General features: G+C 44.8%; 1 protein-coding gene and 1 long non-coding RNA gene across 4 annotated transcripts; one reads left to right on the plus strand and one right to left on the minus strand.

Moving 5' to 3' along the window:
* The first annotated feature begins 424 nt into the window (after positions 1-424).
* Positions 425-20983, plus strand: ADSL (adenylosuccinate lyase). Its single transcript, XM_068667169.1, has 13 exons — positions 425-669; positions 3878-4081; positions 5221-5265; positions 6064-6143; positions 8103-8274; positions 8551-8597; positions 9006-9096; positions 14486-14555; positions 15498-15645; positions 17389-17479; positions 18067-18156; positions 20333-20509; positions 20840-20983. The coding sequence occupies exons 1-13, from the start codon at positions 514-516 to the stop codon at positions 20924-20926; spliced, it is 1458 nt and encodes a 485-aa protein (XP_068523270.1). The 5' UTR covers positions 425-513; the 3' UTR covers positions 20927-20983.
* LOC137848189 (uncharacterized) lies at positions 9480-19148 on the minus strand. 3 transcript variants are annotated; one of them, XR_011091214.1, is made up of 3 exons: positions 18795-19148; positions 13369-15699; positions 9480-11835 (listed from the first exon to the last, which is right to left on the minus strand). It is a non-coding gene; the product is annotated as an uncharacterized lncRNA (long non-coding RNA). The 3 variants fall into 3 exon arrangements; XR_011091215.1 differs by lacking the exon at positions 18795-19148 and adding an exon at positions 17916-17954; XR_011091211.1 differs by lacking the exon at positions 18795-19148 and adding an exon at positions 17916-17954 and having other exon boundaries at positions 13369-15803.
* Positions 20984-21281: the final 298 nt, after the last annotated feature.

Here is a 21281-nt window from a genome sequence, read left to right on the forward strand (position 1 = left end):
ATATAAGTTTTCTGAAGGTTTTTTTTTGGGCTTTTAAACAGCTTTTTTTTTTCGTTTTTATTTTATTTTTATTTTTTTTTGAAAGATATGATTGTATTATGTGCAACTCAGTTGCTTACATTATAACTACAAAATATTTTTGGGTTCCTGGAAAAAAAAGAAAAAAAAAAAAACGAGGAAAAAAAAAAACGTAAAAAAAAAAAAAAAAAAAAAGAGAAAAAGACTAATAAATGTGTTTGGCTGCTAAGCATTTAAATCCTTTGGCTCCCGGTACTTTTTTGTTGGGTTTGGGGGGTTATTTTTTGGGGAGGGGGGAGAGGGGGGGTATTTCGCTCCGTGCGCTCTGGCCTCCAGCCGCCGGGTGGTGCTGCCTGTTATGGGGGGGGGTGTGGTTTATCCCGGAGGGGGTGTGGGTTATCCCGGAGGGGTGTGGGTTATCTGGGAGGGGGCGTGGGTCCCCTCCCGGTTCCTTTTTCCCCGCTGCGGGCGCTGGGTGCCGGAGCCGCCGCTGCCATGGGGACCCCCGCGGGCGCCGAGGACGCGCTGAGCCGCTACCGCTCGCCGCTGGTGTCGCGCTACGCCGGCGCCGAGATGGCCTTCATCTTCAGCGAGAGGAACAAATTCGGCACCTGGCGCCGCCTCTGGCTCTTCCTCGCCCAGGCGGAGAAGGTAACGGGAAGGTAACGGGCCCGGGAGGGCGCTGGGAGGCAGCCCCCGGCCCCATCGCGCAGCCGGCGGGGTGCCCTTGGAGAGCGGGGGGCAGCGCTGGGGGTCGCTCCCTGCCGAGCAGTAGGGAGCTGGTTGAAATAACCTCTTCCTCATCCCCCCCCCCCTAAATTTGGAAATAATAATAAAAGGGGGCTGCCTGGGTAAACTTGGAAAATTTGGAATGAATTAAAAAATAATAATCTGTCCTCCCGGGTGCACGCGAGGGCAGCACGCGAGGTTTGGGGTTTGGCACAACCCCACGTGTGCAATCCTCACCCTGCAAACCGCGCTGCGCTGCGCGCCCTCCCTCCTGCCCTTTGACCCCTCTGGGCAAAAGCCTTGCCAAGCGGTTTTTGGGGGCCCGCAGGGGTTGTTGGCTCTGCAAACAGCGGTGTCCTTCTGTGCCTGTTTGCTCTCGGGGGGTGTGCACGGAGCGAAGCGCTGCCCAATCCCACCCACCCCGCTGCCCTCGGTCTCACTGGCAGCCGCCCGCGTTTATTTGGCTCACGTTCCCTAAATCCCCTCGCTGGTGGCCAAAGTGGGCTGAACGCTGGGTTAGCACCCCCCTGGCGGGCAGGGTGCCACAAAAACCCGACGGCACAAAAGGATCGGTGCCAGTGCAGCCCCTGGGAAGCAGAGGCTGAAAGCACATCCATGGGATTGCCGGCTGGCACGTCAGTACTTCCCACGGAGTCAACGCTTCTAAAATCTAGTTTAAGATTTTTTGTTTAAGCCTTTTTGTTTAAGCCGCTGCTGTCAGCACGCGGGCAGGCAGTGCCCAGAGCCATTTAATATCTGCCTTCTCCGAGGACCATGCTGCTGCTGCACCAGAGGCCATGCTTTAGAAGCTGAGGGTGTAATTATACAGCCGTGGTAAAGAGGAGCCCCCCTCCATCTCAGGTACTGTGACCACCACGGTTGAGATGTTGGCGTGAACTGACCGCGCATCTCATCACCCGTCACGCCAAGAACACCCGCCTAAGGAGCTTTGCATGGTCAAAGCATGATAATTTACACGGCCACCTCGATCCCAGCGGATAAACTATCGCCTTTTCTGCTGTTAGAAAATGAGGTGCTTCACCCACGTGCCCAACAGGAGCAAGGAGCTGCTGAAGGAGCCAGCGGGGGGCTTCTTGGTTTCTGCTCCCAAGCCCAGGCCTCGGGGTTCCCCCGTGTACATCCCTGTCTCCTGTCCCTTTTTTGCATCCCATTTCCACAGAGAGCTGTGTTCCCAGAAAGCAGAGACGGATCTTGCGATTTCTTGAGCACCATTTTCACGCCGGGAGGAGGGACGCTGCTATTTTTATCTGTCACCTCGTTCCAGGGGAGTTTGTCTCCTGATGTCAGTCGTGGGCTCAAAGTCAGCTCCTCAGCACCTGTTAGCTCTGTCAGCAGTCACGCTGCGATAGATACAAGCGATTTCCTCCAGTTCCATGCTGAAGCTTCATAATATTTCTTTGCAATATATAATAATGCAATGAATGAACTATGGGCAAAGTTACTCCACTGCTTCTCCTCTCTACCTTTCAAGCCATTTGTGCGCTGCTTCTCCAGTCCCTGCAGTCTCTATTTTGCAGTAAATCAGAGTATTGGGAAGATCTCACCATAGGTTTTCTGAAGGTTGCAGGGAAGTAGCAAAAGAGGGAGCATGCAGCTTAGTTGTAAGTTTTAGCTGAAGGACAGGGCGAGCTAAGTGGTTTCAGTATTTCATATTTCATTGCAATATTCATCCTACTTAAGGGAAAATTTTTTGAGTAGTCCACTTGGATTATGTGAATAACCAAAAACTGGTGTCACTGGGAACTGGATTAGACAGAAAATCTTCACAGTTCTTTTTTTTTTTTTTTTTTTTTTTTTTTTTTTTTACAGCAGATAATAGCGTGAGTTTGAAAGAGGAGACCCTACGAAGTGTGTGATTATGAGAGTCTTAAATTGGTCTCCTCCCAGAGACAGCAGCCAAGGTCTGGGTTAAGAGCTGAAGGGTGTGAGTTCATGCCCACCTCAAAACTCTGGCTTATTTTTTTTTTTAACATAAATTCATTTGTATTGTGATACTCCCACTAATACCTCAATCTTATTTTCCAGACGTTGAGCTCTTTACCTAAACAACACATTATTTGAAAGACAAGTACAGATTTCCTGGAGCTCTTCCTTCCCGTGGACACCCCACAGCATCAAACTGGCTAGTAAAATCTGACTGTTTTGCACGTAGGGAATCTGGATGTTTATTCCTTGCTGTTTTCTCTAATTCCAGATTCCTTACATGCAAAACATTTTACTAGGCAGCTTCATTCTGAACAGACCCAGCTTTGAAACGTTTTGTATCATTAAAGCTTCCTTGTTGACAAATTGCAAGTACTAATGTGCAAAACAGTAGCATTTTAATTGAGAAAAAGCAGTAACGCCGAGTTCACTGTGAGACTTTTAAACTCACAGTATTAGGAAAATAACTTTTTCTCAGCTTAGTTATCTTGTGCAAGCATAGAACTGTGCAAGATTTATACCCGTGTATAATTCTGCACTTCAATATCTTACTCTGTTCCTAAATCAGCTTGCTGAGTAATTTCAGCAGATGTTTTTAAACATGAACTGGGAGCATTTGTCTCCTGCTTCCAGGTCAAGTAACTCGTTTCCTTGCTTTCCAGTCTCAGGCTGAGATGAAGAATTTTAGGACTTGCCTGCACCCAGTTGCCATTCTGCTACGAAGACAGGCTGAGGGTGTTGAGGTTGTTCAGCCTGGAGAAGAGAAGGCTCCAGGGAGACCTTATAGTGGTCTGCCAGCCCCTAAAGGGGGCTACACGAGAGCTGGGGAGAGACTCTGTCAGGGGGTGCAGCGATAGGACAAGGGGCAGTAGCTTTAAACTAAAAGAGGGTAGGTTAAGGGTAAATGTAAGGAGGAAATTCTTTACTCAGAAGGTGGTGAGGCACTGGCACAGGTTGTCCAGAGAAGCTGTGGATGCCCCATCCCTGGAAATGCTCAAGGTCAGGTTGGATGGGGCTTTGAGCATCCTGGACTAGTGGAAGGTGTCCCTGCCCATGGAACGAGGTGGGCTTTAAGGTCACTTTCAGCCCAAACTGTTCTGTAATTCTATAATCTAAACAGCTTCTATTGCAGTTTGGTCTATCTGTTAAAGACGAAGGGCAACAGAAAGCTCTTTTCCCCTTGCAGTCGCTTGGGCTTCCCATCACAGATGAGCAGATAAAGGAGATGGAAGCAAACCTGGACAACATCGACTTCAAGATGGCAGCGGAGGAAGAGAAGAGGCTGCGCCACGACGTGATGGCACACGTTCACACCTTCGCCCACTGCTGTCCCAAAGCTGCAGCCATCATTCACCTTGGAGCAACCTCCTGTTACGTCGGGGACAACACGGTAATAAAGCATTGTTAGTTGGGCCAAACAAAGACACAGGTGCTGACTTCATAGCTCTTTATAAACTTTACTTTATAAAATGGTGCTCACTAGATTTTTTTCAGAATTTTTTATTAGTTTTACTTTCGAATTTATTTATCCATTTCCCTAGCTGCCCTAAATAGGCAGGTTCCTCTTGTGTCGTCTCCCTTTTGATATGAAGCAAGATCTATCTGCAAATTAGCTGTTCCCTAAGCTCTTGTGTGTTAAATATTTGTGGAGGTAAGACAGTAATGGTCGTAAGAGTTGGGATGTGTGCACAAACGTGCGAGCTGTCAGTTGCATCAATGGAGCAAGAGTTCACTGACCTACAAAACAAGTCGACTTTTGGCATATGCAGCCCATGAGCTTTCAGTTGTCACTTGGGACATCTGTAGTGATTCAGGGTAGGTAAAGTCCTTCAATGGAATGGATAAATAGGCTAAATAAAGCAGGAAGTGTTGCTATCCTACAGAACTATTAAAATATTTGTGAAAAAAATAAAACTGAGTTCATACTAAAGTCTCAGTGTATTGCTGTTCCCTGATGTCCAAGTCACTGCAACTTCATATCCTCTTTTGTTGTATTAGAAGCTGCTGCATGATTAGTTTTACCTTACTGCTTTGCAAATCTCTTTGGCTTTTAGCTGTTACCACCTTCCTTCCACGTCACGTGGCACCCAGCTGTACTTGAGTCTCAAAAGGAGAAAGGCAAGAGTTCGGCACGATCAGCCCACTCACTGCTCTGCTATCTTTTGCTTACAGTGCCTCTGTTTTCTGCTTGGATTGAATGATTTAGTCTGGTGTGCGATGGGCATCAGGAATATCTCAAAATAATCATTTATGTCCAGATCGTGGAAATCAGTCTTCTACTGCCCAGTTTGACTTTCCGTGGGTAGTATAGTAAGAATGATGCGGGATCCAGCATTTTTGTCATAAACAAGTTCCTCGCCGTGTTTGGGTACAAGCAGAAAAGCGGAGGTTTGATTGTAAGAAGACTTCTGAGCAGGCCAGGCTTTGTAATCATCTGTGTCCTCTGAGAGAAGCCAGTATGTGTGGTCCTTCAGGTGGAGTGGGTGGTGGTCAGACGTGGCCCAAACTTCCTTTCTTTGCTTCTTTCAGGATCTGATCGTCCTCCGTGATGGACTTAACCTGCTGCTACCCCAGGTGAGAAGGCGGTTACGCAGAGTGTCTCAAAGTGGGCAGTGCTGGTGGCCTGTGAATAATGACTGGATTTTCATAGGCCTTGCTGGAGGAGCTGCCTGCTTGGGTTGTCCTCAAGCAAGTGAACAGTTATCTTCCTTTCCCTGTATCTCTGTCTTTCCCCAAATCTTCTTTGCTTATCATGAGAGTTATAAGCAACTCTTGGTAGATAGGAGCAGTTTCCATGTGCCAGTGGTAGCAGTTTTAGAAAACAACTCTATTGCTTTCAGGGTGAGCTTAGACACCCCATAACTAGATTACTTAGGAGTGTGTCTGCATTAAGGAAGCTGTGTAATACAATTTTCTGAGGACAAATATATTGGGAGCATAGCTGGCCTGAATGTCTTGGCATCCAATTTTTGCCAGACTGTAAATGTGTCAGTTACGCTCCAAGCAGCTTTATTTCTAACCAATTCCAGGAATAAATAAAATACTCAGAGCTACACCAGATGTAGGCTTGGGTTGGGCATGAAGACTGGTCTAGCTTCAGCTAAAGTCCAACTACTTACATTATCCCCTGCTCAAATCTTGTGAAAATTTGAAAAAAAGTAAAAAAAAATTTAAAAAAAAAATCTGTGCATGCCCTAAAAAACGAAGCACATTACATTCAACAACTAGAGGGAGAAATTTAAAGACTGCACACTTGCTTCTCTCCTCCCTTTTCTAACAACATTACTGTGCTTAAGCATGCCAGCTTCCACTTTTGTTTTTTTTTTCTCCTTTCTCATGCTGCCTCTTTTCTATCCTCCCCGCATCCACCAGCTCGCACGGGTGATCAGCCGGCTGGCCGACTTTGCAGAGAAGTACGCTGACCTGCCTACCTTGGGCTTCACTCACTACCAGTAAGTAGCCATCAGCCTTTCCCTTCATTTTCTTGGCTGTTCTTTGGATAAATTGGCTTGCCACTACTGTCCCCGTTCTCTGTTCTGTTTCCCATCCCTGACCTGTGGCAATCGGCACTGCTGGACATCGTTAGGACGCTGGTGGTGGTTCAGAAAAGGAATACGAGCCTAGCTCCAGCCTTGCCTCAGAAAATCGAGCTGTAGCTTTGGATAGCTGTCAGCAGTGGTTTTAGCACAGCCCAAAGTTGTTTTAACACAGCCGCATAAAGAACTTGCTAACACTGATGTGTAAATCCTGGGGTTGTTCCAGGAGGCATGGCTGTGATCTGCAGTAGGCTGTAATCTCCAGCTTCCAATCACATAATATATTTGTAATACTTTTTTTTTTTTTTTCATCATTTCAGTTGTTTTCAACTGCAGCACAGAAAAGTTTGTTGCTGGCAGGAAACCTCAGCTACTCAGCCTGCTAAAGCTTTCTTCTGAATTGATGGTTATGAGATCCTTTGGTTTTCACACAGCCGTATATGGGTCCCTTTGAAAACAAAACAAAACAAAAACAGGAAGAATTTCCCCATTTTAACAGGACACTGGCATTTGCTGTCTCTTTGGAAAATTACCCTTTTTGTGCAGTGCTGCTGGCATTGACTGCTTTTAGGCAGGCTCCTGAGTCAAAGTGCAGCAAGATTTGGACCGGTCTGCTTTGGGGGGAGGTAATTAGTCTCTTACTTCATGAAGACAGTTTGCTTTCAGAGGCTTTAAACTATGCATCTTGAGGTAAGCCTGGGTTTTCTACCCTGGTGATGTGGAACACCAGATCCATGGAAATTAGGCACGGATCATGTCAGTATTTATGTCTGGCACTTTAAAATCATTCCCGAAGGAGAGTGGGAGCTTCAGGTCTCTGATTAATGGCCTTGCTGTATGTGCCGTGTCGTTTGATCAGCTCTAGTCCTTGGTCCCTCTTCATCTACAGCTTCTCAGGGGACTGTTCTCAGGTCTGTGTTTTAGCTTGACTTTTGGAAAGCACAAAGGGGTGTTCAAGAAGTGTACACGAGGCAAGTCCTACTTGTGAAAACCAAGGTGAAAAGACATTGAGTACCTTGGCCTTTTCTGTGTGTTGTGTCAGCAGGGCGCCCTGCCTTGTTTAGGAGCAGGTCTATGTTTTCCCTAGCCTTCCTTTTGCTGGTTATGAACTTGTAGAAGTCTTTCTTTATTGCCTTTCTTTATTGCCTTTCACATTTCATACCAGATTCAACCCCAAGGTAGCCTTTGGCTTCCCTAACCCTTCCCTGCAGTGTTGGACGGTTTCTCCGTATTCCTCCTGGATCACCCATCCCTGCTTCCACATCTCACGTGCTTTCTGTGCTTTTCTTGTTCACATGTGAAGTCTTAAAACAGTACAGGCGTTGCCTTTGGTGTTCATTTTGATAATTTGAAATATTTCAGCTTCTGGGCTGAGCACCGGCAGGGGGTGCCCTCTGCCAGCGGAGGTAGCTGGGTCTCCTGGCAGATCCCTGGTAGCTGTGGCTGGGAGCAGAAATAAGGAGCCTGGGAAGTCGACCTGTGAAGCCATATTATTTGTACAGACTGAGGCTTCTCCTTTTGACAGAGTTCTGGGAAAAAAAAAAAAGATAAAATATATATATTTTTTCTGACCATTGTGCAGTCACTTTTTTCTTTAAGAAGCTATAGAAGGCTTCAGTAGTTAAGCACCTTCAAATATCCATTCTCACTTATTTCTTAATCCCCTTTTTAACATGCACAGTAACTACATTTGATTCCTGAAAAGAATGATCATATCCTCCAGTGCCACTCATTGGTGGTGTGCATGTGCCAGATCTTTTTAACTCCTGCTCTGATGAATGAAAGAGAGGGGTCTCAACAGCCGCTAAACGTGGTCCTTGTGGAGTTACTGTGCAGATTGTCAACGAGTTGTCTCCTGTTCTTGTTTGTTTTCAGACCTGCACAGCTCACCACCGTGGGGAAACGCTGCTGCTTGTGGATCCAGGACTTGTGCATGGACCTGCAGAACCTGGAGCGGGCTCGGGACAACCTGCGCTTTCGGGGCGTGAAGGGCACCACCGGCACGCAAGCCAGCTTCCTGCAGCTCTTTGAGGGAGACCACAGTAAAGTAAGTCAGACAGAGCCCGTGGCAGCCTTGGACATCTCCCCTCTGCAAGGCTGTTGTGTTTGCGGGAGCGTGGAGGTTCTGCTGTCACGAGGGCACTGTGATCCCTGTGGGGCCCACTGGCAGAGATCTGTGGGAGGGGTACTTCCCAGCAGGTGTGAGGTTTGTGGATGGTAAACTGAGAAGAGCAGAGGATCCCTTTTGCTGTTGCTGACCTTTTTTTTTTTTGAGTTGTTGCGTTCTGAGGTCCTTTTGTTTTGTTTTTTTCCCTCCCCTGAGGTTGAAGAGCTGGACAGATTAGTGACTGAAAAGGCAGGATTTAAGCGGTATGTAACAAGAATGCTTAGTAACCCGAATTTGCTCTTAACAGTCTGACTCTTGCTGCCCGTGCTGGCCCAGATCCCACTGGCTGCCACACTGACATTGTGCTGCTGCTGACTTTACCTTCCCTGGTGGTCTTCCATTCCCACCTGCAGCCCTCTGGAGGAAACTCCACCTCCGAAGCAGGCCACTTCTGGCTGTCTCCCTGTCCAAGCACAGCTGTCTGTTTTTCCTCTGCTCTCTCTCTCTCCTCGTGCATGCTGCTCCAAGAAATCGATGGCCTGAATCCAAACTTGGTATTGGGACAGGTTGACAGTGCTGTCACCCACTTCAAAAGCCATTGTCACTCCTTGCTCAAAGTCTTGTTATATGGTTTAATGTCCAGAACACTCAACTTCTGTGCTCATTTCTAGATCGTACATGGTCACGGGGCAGACCTACAGTCGCAAGGTGGATATTGACATCCTCTCTGTACTGGCCAGCCTGGGAGCATCTGTACACAAGGTGAGCCCCCTACCTGTACACACCAGGAAGAAGTGCAAGAGAAGGTGCCTGTGGGGATAAATGCTTTCCTCAGGAAATGTGAGCTGTTTGGCTGTTCTCTTTGTGATCATGTAAATTCACCACTGGGTTCATGCGTAGACATCAGACTTCAAAGATCTTAAGACCAGTGTTAAGGGAAAAAAAAAAGTTTACCAAGCAGATTTCAAGACGGATTAACAACTCCCATGCCAGATATTAGTCTAATCTGTGCTAAATTGATCCAAATAGAGTAAATGTCTTTCTTAGTGGTATATGAGTTTTTAAATTTCACTGCTTGCTCCCCATTAATTGCTTCTCTGGTAATGGTGTTATTCTGCCGGTCCTTGTTATAAATTCCGAGTCAATTTAGCTTTATAAGGTTTATTTATGGGGTCAATAAAAGGCAAGTAAACAGCGTTAGGTGTGCAGGGAGTCTGGGCTCCTCCAACACACACACACACGCACATGTTACAGTAAGTGGCTGGTTTTTATGCTCCTAGGCTAATACATATTCATTACTACTTCTAGAAAAGGCAGAGTTACTACGATTAGTTCCCAAAATCCAAACCCTCCCACTGGAGCATGCTTATCAGTCTCTGGTGGTCCCTCTGGTGGTCTCTCATGCTGAAGGCTCGTAGTCTTCCTCCCAGGCTTTTTCTTTGTCCTTTTCCTTTGTCCATCTTGGCCAGATGTCAGAGACTTGCGTAGTGTCCCATGCAATAGTCACAATAGTTAGCAGTTATTCTGAAGTTATTCTGAACCCCCCCCCTCAGAGATATCAGAGACTCCAGGTTTACCCTTCAAGCCCTCCATTGACACGAATTGCTGAAACATTCCTTACAGTCCCTCATCTTCTTTTTAATATTTGCAATTCATATCTCTTCTTCAACTTTCGCCAGTAACAACTGCATTTCATCAGTCGGTTCTTGGGGGGTCCGTTGCTTAAGCATCATTATTGACATATCACCTTTCTTCCCTACCAAAGTCATCACAAATCGGTTACTATTTATTATTCGGCGTATCAATAATGTAAAGCAAGGTATCATACAAGGTATAAATAATAACATCATTACACCACATAAAAATAAAAATAGCATCTGTTTAACCCATGGTCCGCCGGGCAGCCAGGAAAACAAATCCCAATCCATACCCTTCCAAGTTTGTACTGGGACGTGGGCTAATTTCCTAATTTCCTTTGTTATCTGTTTAACCACTTTTCCGTTGTCATCAATTTGTAAACAACAATTAGAATCGTTCAGCTTTCCACACGCTCCCCCGTCCTCTGCTAGTAAATAGTCTAAAACCATTCTGTGTTGAAAGATAGCATTCCTCAGCTGGGTGGATCGATCAGTCAAAAGACCCAAATCCGTCATTGTTTGACTGGTTATAATTTCGAGGGCAGTTTGCAACCTAATTATTCGATTTAAATTATAAATAGGTTCTTGGGCCCCAGATACTACCTCGTTCGGGTTCCAGGTAGCTGGTCCATAATGCTGTATGATTCTTTCAGGAGGCCATTCATTCTCTCCCCATTTTTGGGCACTACCCCCGGCTAAGGAAACATCAGTAGATCGTTTCTCTCTATTCACATCATCATATAATGTTACTTGTAAATGATTTCCTTGTATTTGTGACAATAGAAAGAACAAGGGTCTTATGTACCCCACATAGCATATTCCTGACCAGTTTTTGGGTAGCCTCTTGTAGGCGTATTTGCCACACACCCAGTAATGTCCCTTTAGGGCCCATGTCCCATTTGGAAAAGGACCATCCCATCCTTCTTTATTCTTTGGAGCGTGAAAATACAGAGTGTTCTTGTCACCGAGTGGTCCTGTTACAATGTCTGCCCCCTTTGTACTCGTATATGTACACCTCCAAGCTCCCGCATTGGATTCCCACTTACAATTACAATCAAGTTTTCCTTGGTGGCCTGTCATGTTACGAGCTGACCAGAAATGCTTAAAGAACACTTGTCTCCCATTCTCATCTTGCCACCTCCAGCGGTAGACCCTTACCACGTGCTGTTCCCTAGTGGTGTTATCACGCTGACAGCTCAAGATCTGACTGTCAAATTGCCCCTCTGCTTGTGCTCTTTCTGCGGTTTCACATCCAGATCCCAAAAACTCCCTATATGAGCATTTCAGCCAAGTCCCGTTTCTCAGCTGGACATGTGTGGCGTTCCATTGCCCACTACGTGCTGTACAGTTTATGGGTCTACATTCAGGATCAGCACAATCATATCCGGGAGACAGCGTCCAATTACAAACGCTTTTTCCTACCGCTACCGTTCCTGTTCTGTTTAAGCAGTACATACCCCGATCTGACGAGTGCAATTGCCACAGGCCTCCTTCCTCTTTCCAAAACTGTGTCCCATTATGAACTTCACTCAAATTACTAACCCACCACTTGGGTTCAACCGGGCCAGCTACCCAGGGCCAACTTTCATCCCCCCCTGGTCCTCCACAAACCCAGCAGTTACTCAGGTTAAAGGCCTTGGCCACTTCCTCCCCCAGAATGAAAAAGTTATTCCTCCGTTCTTGCCCATGGCTCAGTTGCCCCTGTAAAAACAATACCAGGATGTATAGCATTGCTTATCCCTCTGCGCCGTCCAGTCTTGAGGGTGTGGGAAGAGCCTTCACTCGAGGGGCTGGGCCCGGTCTCAGGGTTGATGTGGGCCTGTGGTACCGTTCAGGCTTTCGGGGTGATCCAGCTCCTGGAAAGCTAATCACAGTTTTATATGGGTTTAAAAAAAAGGTTCTTATGTTATTTTTTTTTTCCTCCTTTTTGGATTTCTCTGACAGCAGCCACAAAGATTTTTGCTTTGGCTTTCTGTCTTTCTTCATCACGCCTCACAAAGATGTTTTGAGCCTCTCATAACAATTCCTCCAAGCCCCTGTCTTGCCAGTTATCCAGTTTCTCTATCTTTTTTCGTATGTCCTCCCATGATTTTGCCACAGAGTTTTCAGTAGCACCCCCCCACGGGTGAATCTGGATCCAGGCCAGAGTACACTAGGAGGCTTTTTCTTAACCTTCCTAGCCACTCCTCTCTTTTTTTGGTGTTCATTAAAAGCTTTATTAATATTCTGTCCCCTTGGTACTGCCTCCTTGATGCCTTGATTTATTATAGCTCTAAGATCTCTCATGTCCTGTTGCCCTGATGCTATTTGGTGGTCCCAGTTAGGGTCCACATTTGGCCATTTTGTATCCCTGGGCAGTCCAGCTTGATTTTGCCTTTCCCATATTCTCATTCCCACTTGTCTAATCATCCCCCTTTCCTCCGTGGTGAAGAGGATCCCCAAAATCGACTGCATTTCTTCCCACCTATACGTGTTAGGTCCCAGGAATTGATCTAATCTCTCTGCGACCCCTCGAGGATCATTCAGTAAACTACCCATTTCCTTTTTAAATATTTCTCACATCTGACATATTGAGGGGCACAGTCACAAAGCCTCTTCCTCCCTGGTTACCTCCCCAGGGTACCCCCAGCAATGGGTATAAACCCCTCTGCTCCTCAGCCCCTTCCTGCTCCCTTTCCCTGTTTCTCTGTTGCCTCCTTGTCCTTTGGGCAGGTGGGGATGGGTTAGGGGTCGGTGCAGTTGGGGAAGGTGGGTTATCTGGAGGAGGCAAATTATCAAGGGGCTCCCACTCCTTATCTTCTTCATCCTCCTTTTATGCAATTAAATTAAATATACATGCGGCGTGTGATTCTGTTAGTCTTAACCAGGCTGCAGCACACTTGCTCTCTTCCAGATCCACAGGTGTTCTGCCATTCACATGAATATTCAATGCCTGACAGATCCAGTCCTCCGTGGACCCAAACATCGGCCAAGATACGTAGGGTCTTAAGGGTTCTTTTGGCCATTTAACCATACAAAATTGAACCCTTCTTGCCTTATCCTTATGCTTAGTGCTTCTAAAACTATCCCAATATCTTAACATTAGCCCTAAGGGACTATCTGGTAGAATATCTGGTAATTTTTCCCCCTTTTTAAACCAGAGGCCCCTCCTCGAACCTCCCAGGTCTGAGGATCTGCTTTGTCCCTGACCCATTCCTGGAACTTCTTTTTATACAAAAAAAAGTTCCGAAACTCCTGGCTGTGCCTGTATCTAAAGGTGTCTGGTGAGTGTTATCTCACCCACGAATACCTGGAACAAACACTTCAGTCAGAAGGCCTCCACATGCTTCAGAACTGAGTCCCATCTCAATCACACCCCGACACACCATCACACAGCCAGACCCAGCAGCGTACTCACCAAATGATAAATCTTCGTTCGGATCTTCGTGCACAGAGTTACGGCTGTAAACCAGAGGAGGGGAGAGCTCTTTGTTCCTCACTTGCCTCTTCTGTTCGTAATCCAGCTGGGCTCCCTACTGCCCTTGGAAAAGGGCCACAACGAAACAAGGGTGGGGGACGCCTCCCTTAGGCGTTCGCAGCCTCGGGACCCAAGAGGATCACGTCAGGGTCACCAAATTGTTATAAATTCCGAGTCAGTTTAGCTTTATAAGATTTACTGGTGGGTGCGCAGGGAGTCTGGGCTCCTCCAACACACACACACACGTTACATCAGGCGGCTGGTTTTTATGCTCCTAGGCTAATACATATTCATCACTACTTCTAGAAAAGGCAGGGTTATTATAATTAGTTCCCGAAACCCAAACCCTCCCACTGGCGCAGGCATATCACTCTCTAGTGGTCCCTCTGGGGGTCTCACGTGCTGAAGGCTCATAATCTTCCTCCCAGGCTTTTTTCCTTGTCCTTCGCTTTTGTCCATCTTGGCCGGGTGTCAGAGACTTGCTTAGTGTCCCATGCACTAGTCACAATAGTTAGCAGTTATTCTGAACCCCCCCAGATACCAGAGACTCCAGGTTTACCCTTCAAGCCCTCTATTGCCACGAATCGCTGAAACATTCCTTACACTGTGGATTCTTTTCATTGATTTATCTCTCTTTCCTCCCACCTCTTTCTCTTGGGCTAAAGTGATCTGTGGTATGTTTTTCTGTTTCAGTTTTGTAAGCTGGCTGGTTCAGTGAGCACACGTTATCTGTATTTGCAAGCCGCTGTACTTTTGTTATGGTTTTTCAGTGTTCCCTCCTGGTATCTTTGAACATTCCCTGCAAAGCTTTGCCCTTCTTGGAGTCCTGTTGTATTCTAATACAGTGGACACCCTCTTTTAATTATTCTTTCTTGACTGTGGGATTTATAGGCCAGGAGCTGTGGTTGTAGTGTCATTTTTTTTCTCAAATTTTCACTGCCTCCTCAGTTGTCTTCTTGGACTCCAATGTAAGTGATTCTTCACAAATGCTGACAGGAGATATACTGGTGAGTGTTGGTTTGGTTCTGTTTGTTAATTTCTTGGGCTTTTTTTCTAGATTTGCACGGACATTCGTCTTTTGGCCAACCTGAAGGAGATAGAGGAGCCTTTTGAGAAGGACCAGATTGGTAAGAGACTATAGCCATTTCTGGGACTGGCGTATGGACTGTTTCACTTATGCTGGTGCAGCAATTTAAGCAAGCTTAGAAATGTGACTGGCAGAAGTTGCTTTAAATCAACTGGGGTGTGAGGTAAAGGTTTCTGGATATTAAGTAATGAATTTAATTTTAATATTTGTATTCATGCACTTCCTGGGTTGAGGGAGAGCAGAAGCAGTCATGCATTCTGCATTCACCACAGAAGATGCCCTGGGTCTGAGGAGAACACGTTTTTTTCCATTCCTTAAGAACTTAACTAGAGCTGTAGGTTTCCTGGTTGACTCAGCATTTTGGTGTTTGTAAACAGACAAACTTGGAACAATAAAACTGGACTGGACACTTGCCAGAAAAATGCCAGTGACATGACTCTGATGTTGGTAAAAGGGGAGGAGGGAATGTCAAGTTTTATACGTTGGTGCCCAGGCACCCTAAATAGTTGCATAGGATTGAGTCAGCAGTTCAAGCCTTAGCCCTGTCTGTTACTTGAACCATTCTGCATTACATGATTGGTTTTAAAGTACATTTCAACATGAAGCAGAAGGAAGCAGTGTATCTGACTTGGAAGAACAGCGTTACAGGGGTCGTGAATGCTGCTAGTGTTGCCATGGGTAGCTTAGAGAGATGGTGCTAAATGCTGCACTAGAAATAACGTCCGTTTGTTCCTGTTCTGTGGTAGTACTTACGCTGTTTTGCAGAATGGCAAAATGTCTTCTCACTTTTTTCCCCCCCACATTTGGATGTTTCTGATCAATCTGAAGAAGTGCGATGTTGTCATTTTCTTTACTGCATTTAGAAAACCGTCATGTTCTGAGGCTTTAGTCAAAATTTGATTCCTGACGCACTTCTCTTATCTGGAGGAGGCCCTGCACCTTCCTGAGCGTGCTATTTCCACCACTCTCTCTCCTTTCACAGGTTCAAGTGCAATGCCTTACAAGAGGAACCCGATGCGTTCAGAACGGTGCTGCAGCCTGGCTCGACACCTGATGACTCTGATCATGGATCCCCTCCAAACAGCTTCTGTGCAGTGGTTCGAGCGAACGCTGGACGACAGCGCCAACAGGTTTGTTCACACCATGCAACGCAGTGATTCTGGAAGGTCTTGTGCAAGAAGGCCCTTTGATGTATTGAGGAAAGACTATTTTTAAACTAAAACCACAAGTTACCACCTTGATGAAAAGCAGTCTCAATAGAAGTTAGAGACTTGCAGACTGGTTTCCTCTGAAAGACCAGATGAAAAATGTTAGTTTTCTGTAACCGTCAAGACCTTTTGCAAAGCAAAGCAGCAGAGAGAGGAGGGATGCAGGAAACATAGGTAATGAATTGCTCTTATAGTTTTCTGGTTTCAAAAGCATAGTGTTGTAGCATAGCAGCTCTCACATTTCTCAGATTGGTTTTTTCTTCCTGTTTTGAACATCATTTTTGACCCTACGCTTCTTCACTTTTAACACTGAATAATTCAATATTTTATCTGTAAACCCTTTACCCTCTGGCAAATCTGAAGACACTTATTTTCACCTCTCTGTAAAGTGTTGCTCCATACAAGAAGCAATTTCAATCCCAAAGAGCACAAACCATTACTAAGTGATGTTTCATAAAAACCTGTGCAGGTCTTTTAGACATGCTCAACAAACTTGGCTTTGTTTTCTGATTCTTCATTATGACTACTTAGAGATGAGCAGAAGTTATCTATAGTTGTTATTAAGTGAATGATAGCCATTCAATTTGTCCATCTAGCTGTAAGTACTAAATCTGCATAAAGCTCTTATTTAGCTTTGAAATGTTCAAAGCAGTCTTCTGATGCAGAATTTGGTCTCTGGGATTTCTAAAATACAGGACACGTGGAATACTGAACAGCAGAAAAACACTGTAAAATTTCAGAGATTGGATATTGTTTGATATGGTGGGTTTATTTCCCAAGAGCTACCAAGCACTGAGATAACTACTGGAATGTTTCAAATTTTATTTTGACCTTATCTTACAAAAAGAGTCGTTCGTCTACTTCATAATCTGTTTACAAAATTCTGTGCCTTGGATTTTTCTTGTCAAAGCTGAAGTATTTTGAAAGGAAGGCAAGCCAGAGGAAAAGCAAACAACCTACAAAACAGCATAAAGGGCATCCTTTTGAACACAGTATGATAGAATTGGCAGCTTTACATGTAGCACAAGATTCAAGTACTAGTTAGTTTGAAAAGATTTTGATTTATCATGGGCCAGGTACTGCTCTTACAGGTGGGTGATGTTGTACTGGCTGCACTGTGACCCAGACTCTTTTGCCTGATACAGCACAGTCCCCACTACTGCCCTTCCTTTCCCTCCTTTCCTTTTGGCATTCCTTTTTGTCAGGAGCCTGCTTAGTGATCAGGAGCTGGTCTCTTAGAGAAAACCCCCACCAGCCGCATGGATCTCTTTCGAAGTTCCCTGCTGAGCACAGCCAGGCACAGCATGAGTGCACAGCAAGTCTTACTCCTGCAGGGTAGGATCCATAGACAGGGCAATGCAGAACACCTAGGGGAAGATAGTCTTGTGTGTTTACTAGCTCTGTAAATTGCTGCCCTCTTTTCTAGCTGTGTAATCATTGAATTATTTTGGAGCTTTCTGTGTGTGCCTCTACGCTTTCTCTTCTCTTTTCCTTTCTGTACTGACCTTTAAGCAGCAAGAAGCTCCCATAAAGAGAACAGTTCCACCTTTTGGTCCACGGTACGCTATCTAAGAGACATTTACAGAAACTTAGGAGCTGGATCTGTGGTAGATGTTAACGTGACCTTTATTGCTAACTGGGCCCCTGTGCCTGTCTGTTTCCTAGGCGTGTGTGCCTGGCCGAGGCCTTCCTCACGGCTGACATCATCCTGAGTACGCTGCAGAATATCTCCGAGGGACTTGTGGTATATCCAAAGGTAAAACACTAGATATAGATAGCATGTGAAGCATTGTGTCCTTGATAATGCTGCAACTAAGCCAGAGTGGGTAAAGAAAAAGAAAAAATCTTCACATTCAATGGATTACATTTTTGTCTGATAGTTCAAACAGTTCCTGAGTTTTGTTCTCCATTCTTACTGTCTGCAATGCAGGCTTAAAATGGCATTTGTTAAAGCCAAAAGATAGTAAATTCAAAAATTCTTAAAAGGAGTATTTTTCTCTGAGCTGCACAATGAATTTGTAGAATTTACCATCAAAAGATCCAAGGCAGATCTCATACAGGCCCGTAACTTACCTACAGGCTTTAAAAAAATAAAATTGTACATCTTTTCCACAGTAATGTTCCATTAAAATTTCAGTTCCTATTATCAGCTCCAACAGATTTTCAGAGCTAAGTTCAAAAAGAGCAATTACCTGTTCATCACTGCACAGTCCTGGGGATTCAAAAGGAGAATCACAGAATCACAGAATTTCTAGGTTGGAGGAAAACTTTACCAGGAATCGTGGTTGTCTACAAGAATTCCTATAATGCTGTTTCTCTTTTTTTTTTTTTTTTTTTTTTAAGGTGATTGACAGAAGGATCCGGCAGGAGCTTCCATTCATGGCCACAGAGAATATAATCATGGCAATGGTGAAAGCAGGAGGCAATCGTCAGGTACAAATGATTTTAAAAATACCTTATTTTACTTTCTGATGTTTCACTCCTGAGAAACAAAAGCTTCTGGGTTCTTGTCCTGAATCTCCCACCTTTCTGTGTTCTCTTCCTGCTCCCGCAGAGTTATTAATATTAGCCAGTCTCTGCTCTCTGCAGGGAGAGCTGTTGTAGAGATCCTTTAGTGTTAGGAACACTGCGTGTTTGAGCTAATCTGGCTGTCTGTGCTGGAGAGGAGAGAGACCTATTTTTATTATGTTAGATACTAGTAGGCGTTTTCCTCTTGTAAATGTTTGAAGGAACTGGGAACACAGGCCAAGCTTCTTTAAATGGAACGTGTTGGCAGTTGGCTACCTTATAAATTAAAGGAATGAATCAGTACCAAAAAGCAAGTAAGGCTGTTCTGAACCATTCATTCTTGTGTCACACTTCCTGAATTCAGGGTAGTGCCTTTTGTTGCTAATTTTGTTTTGTGTCCTTTATTAAATTTTCTGTGTTGAAGCAAATTGAAATTGAACGTTTTTGTTAGCAAATAAATCCAGATGCACCTAGATTATATTTCCTTATCATTTAATTTTAACAATCAGTTTAGAACTGATAATGAGATTTACATCCCAACAAGACAGCTTATTTTCACTCACCTTTAGATAGTAACTCTTCCTTCAATAATTGTTGTCCCATCAGGGATGAAGCAAAACTTGCAAAGAGCAGAAATGGGTCTTGGAAGCTTTCAGCAGGATATGTGGTTCTAGCTCTCTGGAACACTTCTGGCAACTCACCCCCAGGTTTAGTCATTAGCTATTAGTCAGGAAACATCTTTTTTCCTTTCTTTTCTGTGCGTCTCTGATGTGTGCCACTGAGTCAGTCAGTAAGCTCACTAACTGAACACGTTAAGGTTCATATCCTGTGGATGGTTTCCTTATCTCTTCAGCTGTTTCTCTTTCTAAAGTACCGTGTACTTACCTAAACAGTCCTCTTTATTTAATTAGATTGGAGAGCTAATTTCATTTCTGTTTGCTATTGGCCTACCTTCTTTCTGGTGCTGTTTAATTACAATTCTGTAGAGTTCAGTACACTTACAGAAGCTGTCCTTAGTCACATGAATACGTCCTGTTTTCATGTGCTGAAAAGTCTGGAATAGCACATTTTCTAAAGACAAAACTGAGTTTACCCACCTCATGGCAGAGAAACTCACTTGCCTTCCCCGCCACTGAATAGCTCCCTCCCCTAAACATCCAGATCTATTTGTCTGAGGTAGGTTGGTGCTGGAACAAGATGGCCTTTGAATGGAGGAGATGAGGAAGAGGAGATCATTTTCCTTCTAACTGAAGATTGCTCAAAGATAATTCATTTGAGGAGAAAATTATTCCAGGTCTATAAATGCAACCCCATAACGAGTTTAGGGCCAGCATGGCAGCATCTGATTTTGTAGGTGGTCCTCTGCATTCGGGTTCTCTTGTTTTTACGGACTGATTCCATGGGAAGTCAAAGGAATAAGAAATGTTTCAGAAAATTTGTTTTAAGAATGTTGTCAGTCGTAGATCCATGTGAGGGTTCTATAGCAAAGAACGTCTTAAAGCCCTCAGGTTTGTATGTTTGTTTTTTTTCCCCATCAGTTTGTCCTTATGTAATCCATGGTTTACATAGTCTGCCCTGGTGTACACAGTCTCACCGCTCATTAAGTTGGACAGCTTTTCTTTTTTTCTTTTCCAAGTTTGTAGACGCTTCTCATTGTTATGCTCCCACGATGTTCCATACAGGGCATGACTAGTTGTGAGTAAGGAATTCCTTTATTACAGTTCACAGAGTATTTCTGGGAACAGCTATTCTCATCTGTCTCAGGAAAAATAAAGTAAGGAGTAGAACAACTGAAAAAAAAATAATCACGTAGTGAATCCTAAGAGTATTTGAAGAGTTTGAGGAAGTGTAAAGGATTCTGCTGCCATAACTCTGTGGTATAATTGAGCAGATGTGGAAGGATTAATAAAATCTTGTTTTCAGATATGATAGATGTGATATATGAAACACTACAGTCCAAGCTGTGTTCCATTTGTGTGCTGTTCAGTGGACTCTTCTTTGGTGTTTTTCCCTCCTGCACAAGTTAGCATGATAAACCTGTGCAGTCAGTAACAACAGACTGACTTTTTCGTTTTCCCTTCTCTTCCCCCTGCTCCTGCAGGATTGCCACGAGAAGATCCGTGTTCTCTCCCAGCAAGCAGCTGCTGTTGTGAAACAGGAAGGGGGTGATAATGACTTCATTGCCCGTGTGCGTGCTGATCCTTACTTCAGCCCCATCCATAAACAACTTGATAGCCTTCTAGATCCCTCCTCTTTCACTGGACGTGCTCCTCAGCAGGTAAAGTACTCAAAATAGGATACAGTTTTAGGGGTTGTTATCTAATTAATTTTTCATCCTCCATCCTCTTGTGTGCCAGAGAGTACACACATTTTCTATTATCTCTGCTCGTACTACTACAGCAGATGCATTTATCTGGGACATATTTACACATATTTCTTTGAATTCTTTGTCTTTCTACCATATGGGCTTCAAATTTTTGATCCTGGGCATATCTGACTGCTCTGTGTCTCTGTGAAACAGAGCTCCCATGAGGCAAGCAGGTCTGAATAGGGAGAAGAAGGGAACGCCTTCTCTGCTCACTTTCTCTTCCCCCTCTTTCTTGAACAGGTGGCAAAGTTCCTGAAGGAGGAGGTTCGACCAGCACTGATCCCATACAAAAGCAAGATGGGTGGGAAAATTGAGCTGACACTTTAGGCACTTTTCGGCAAGTCTGTGGGTACAGGAAGATAATAAAAACCATATTGAACCAGGTGTGTTTACCTTGTCACGTTATTTTTGTTGTCTACAGCACGTTTAACCCCCAGAGCTTACAGCCACCTTGATTCCAGGTGGGCTTTCCTTTCTTTGCCTGCTGTTTAATCAAGCCTCCCTCTATTGTGTGCAGAGGTAGTGAGAAACGCTTGAAGGTGACGAGGTGGCTTTAACACAGTACCTTTCATTGGCCCCGTACAGAGCGCTGCCAGCTGTTTAAAGAGCAAAGCCAGGTGCCAGCTACTATTCCCATTCCCACATTTCCATTTGATTCATCTCCTCTTAAACTTTGTCCACA

Source organism: Anas acuta, chromosome 1, assembly GCF_963932015.1.
Source record: "Anas acuta chromosome 1, bAnaAcu1.1, whole genome shotgun sequence".
NCBI lineage: Eukaryota > Metazoa > Chordata > Aves > Anseriformes > Anatidae > Anas > Anas acuta.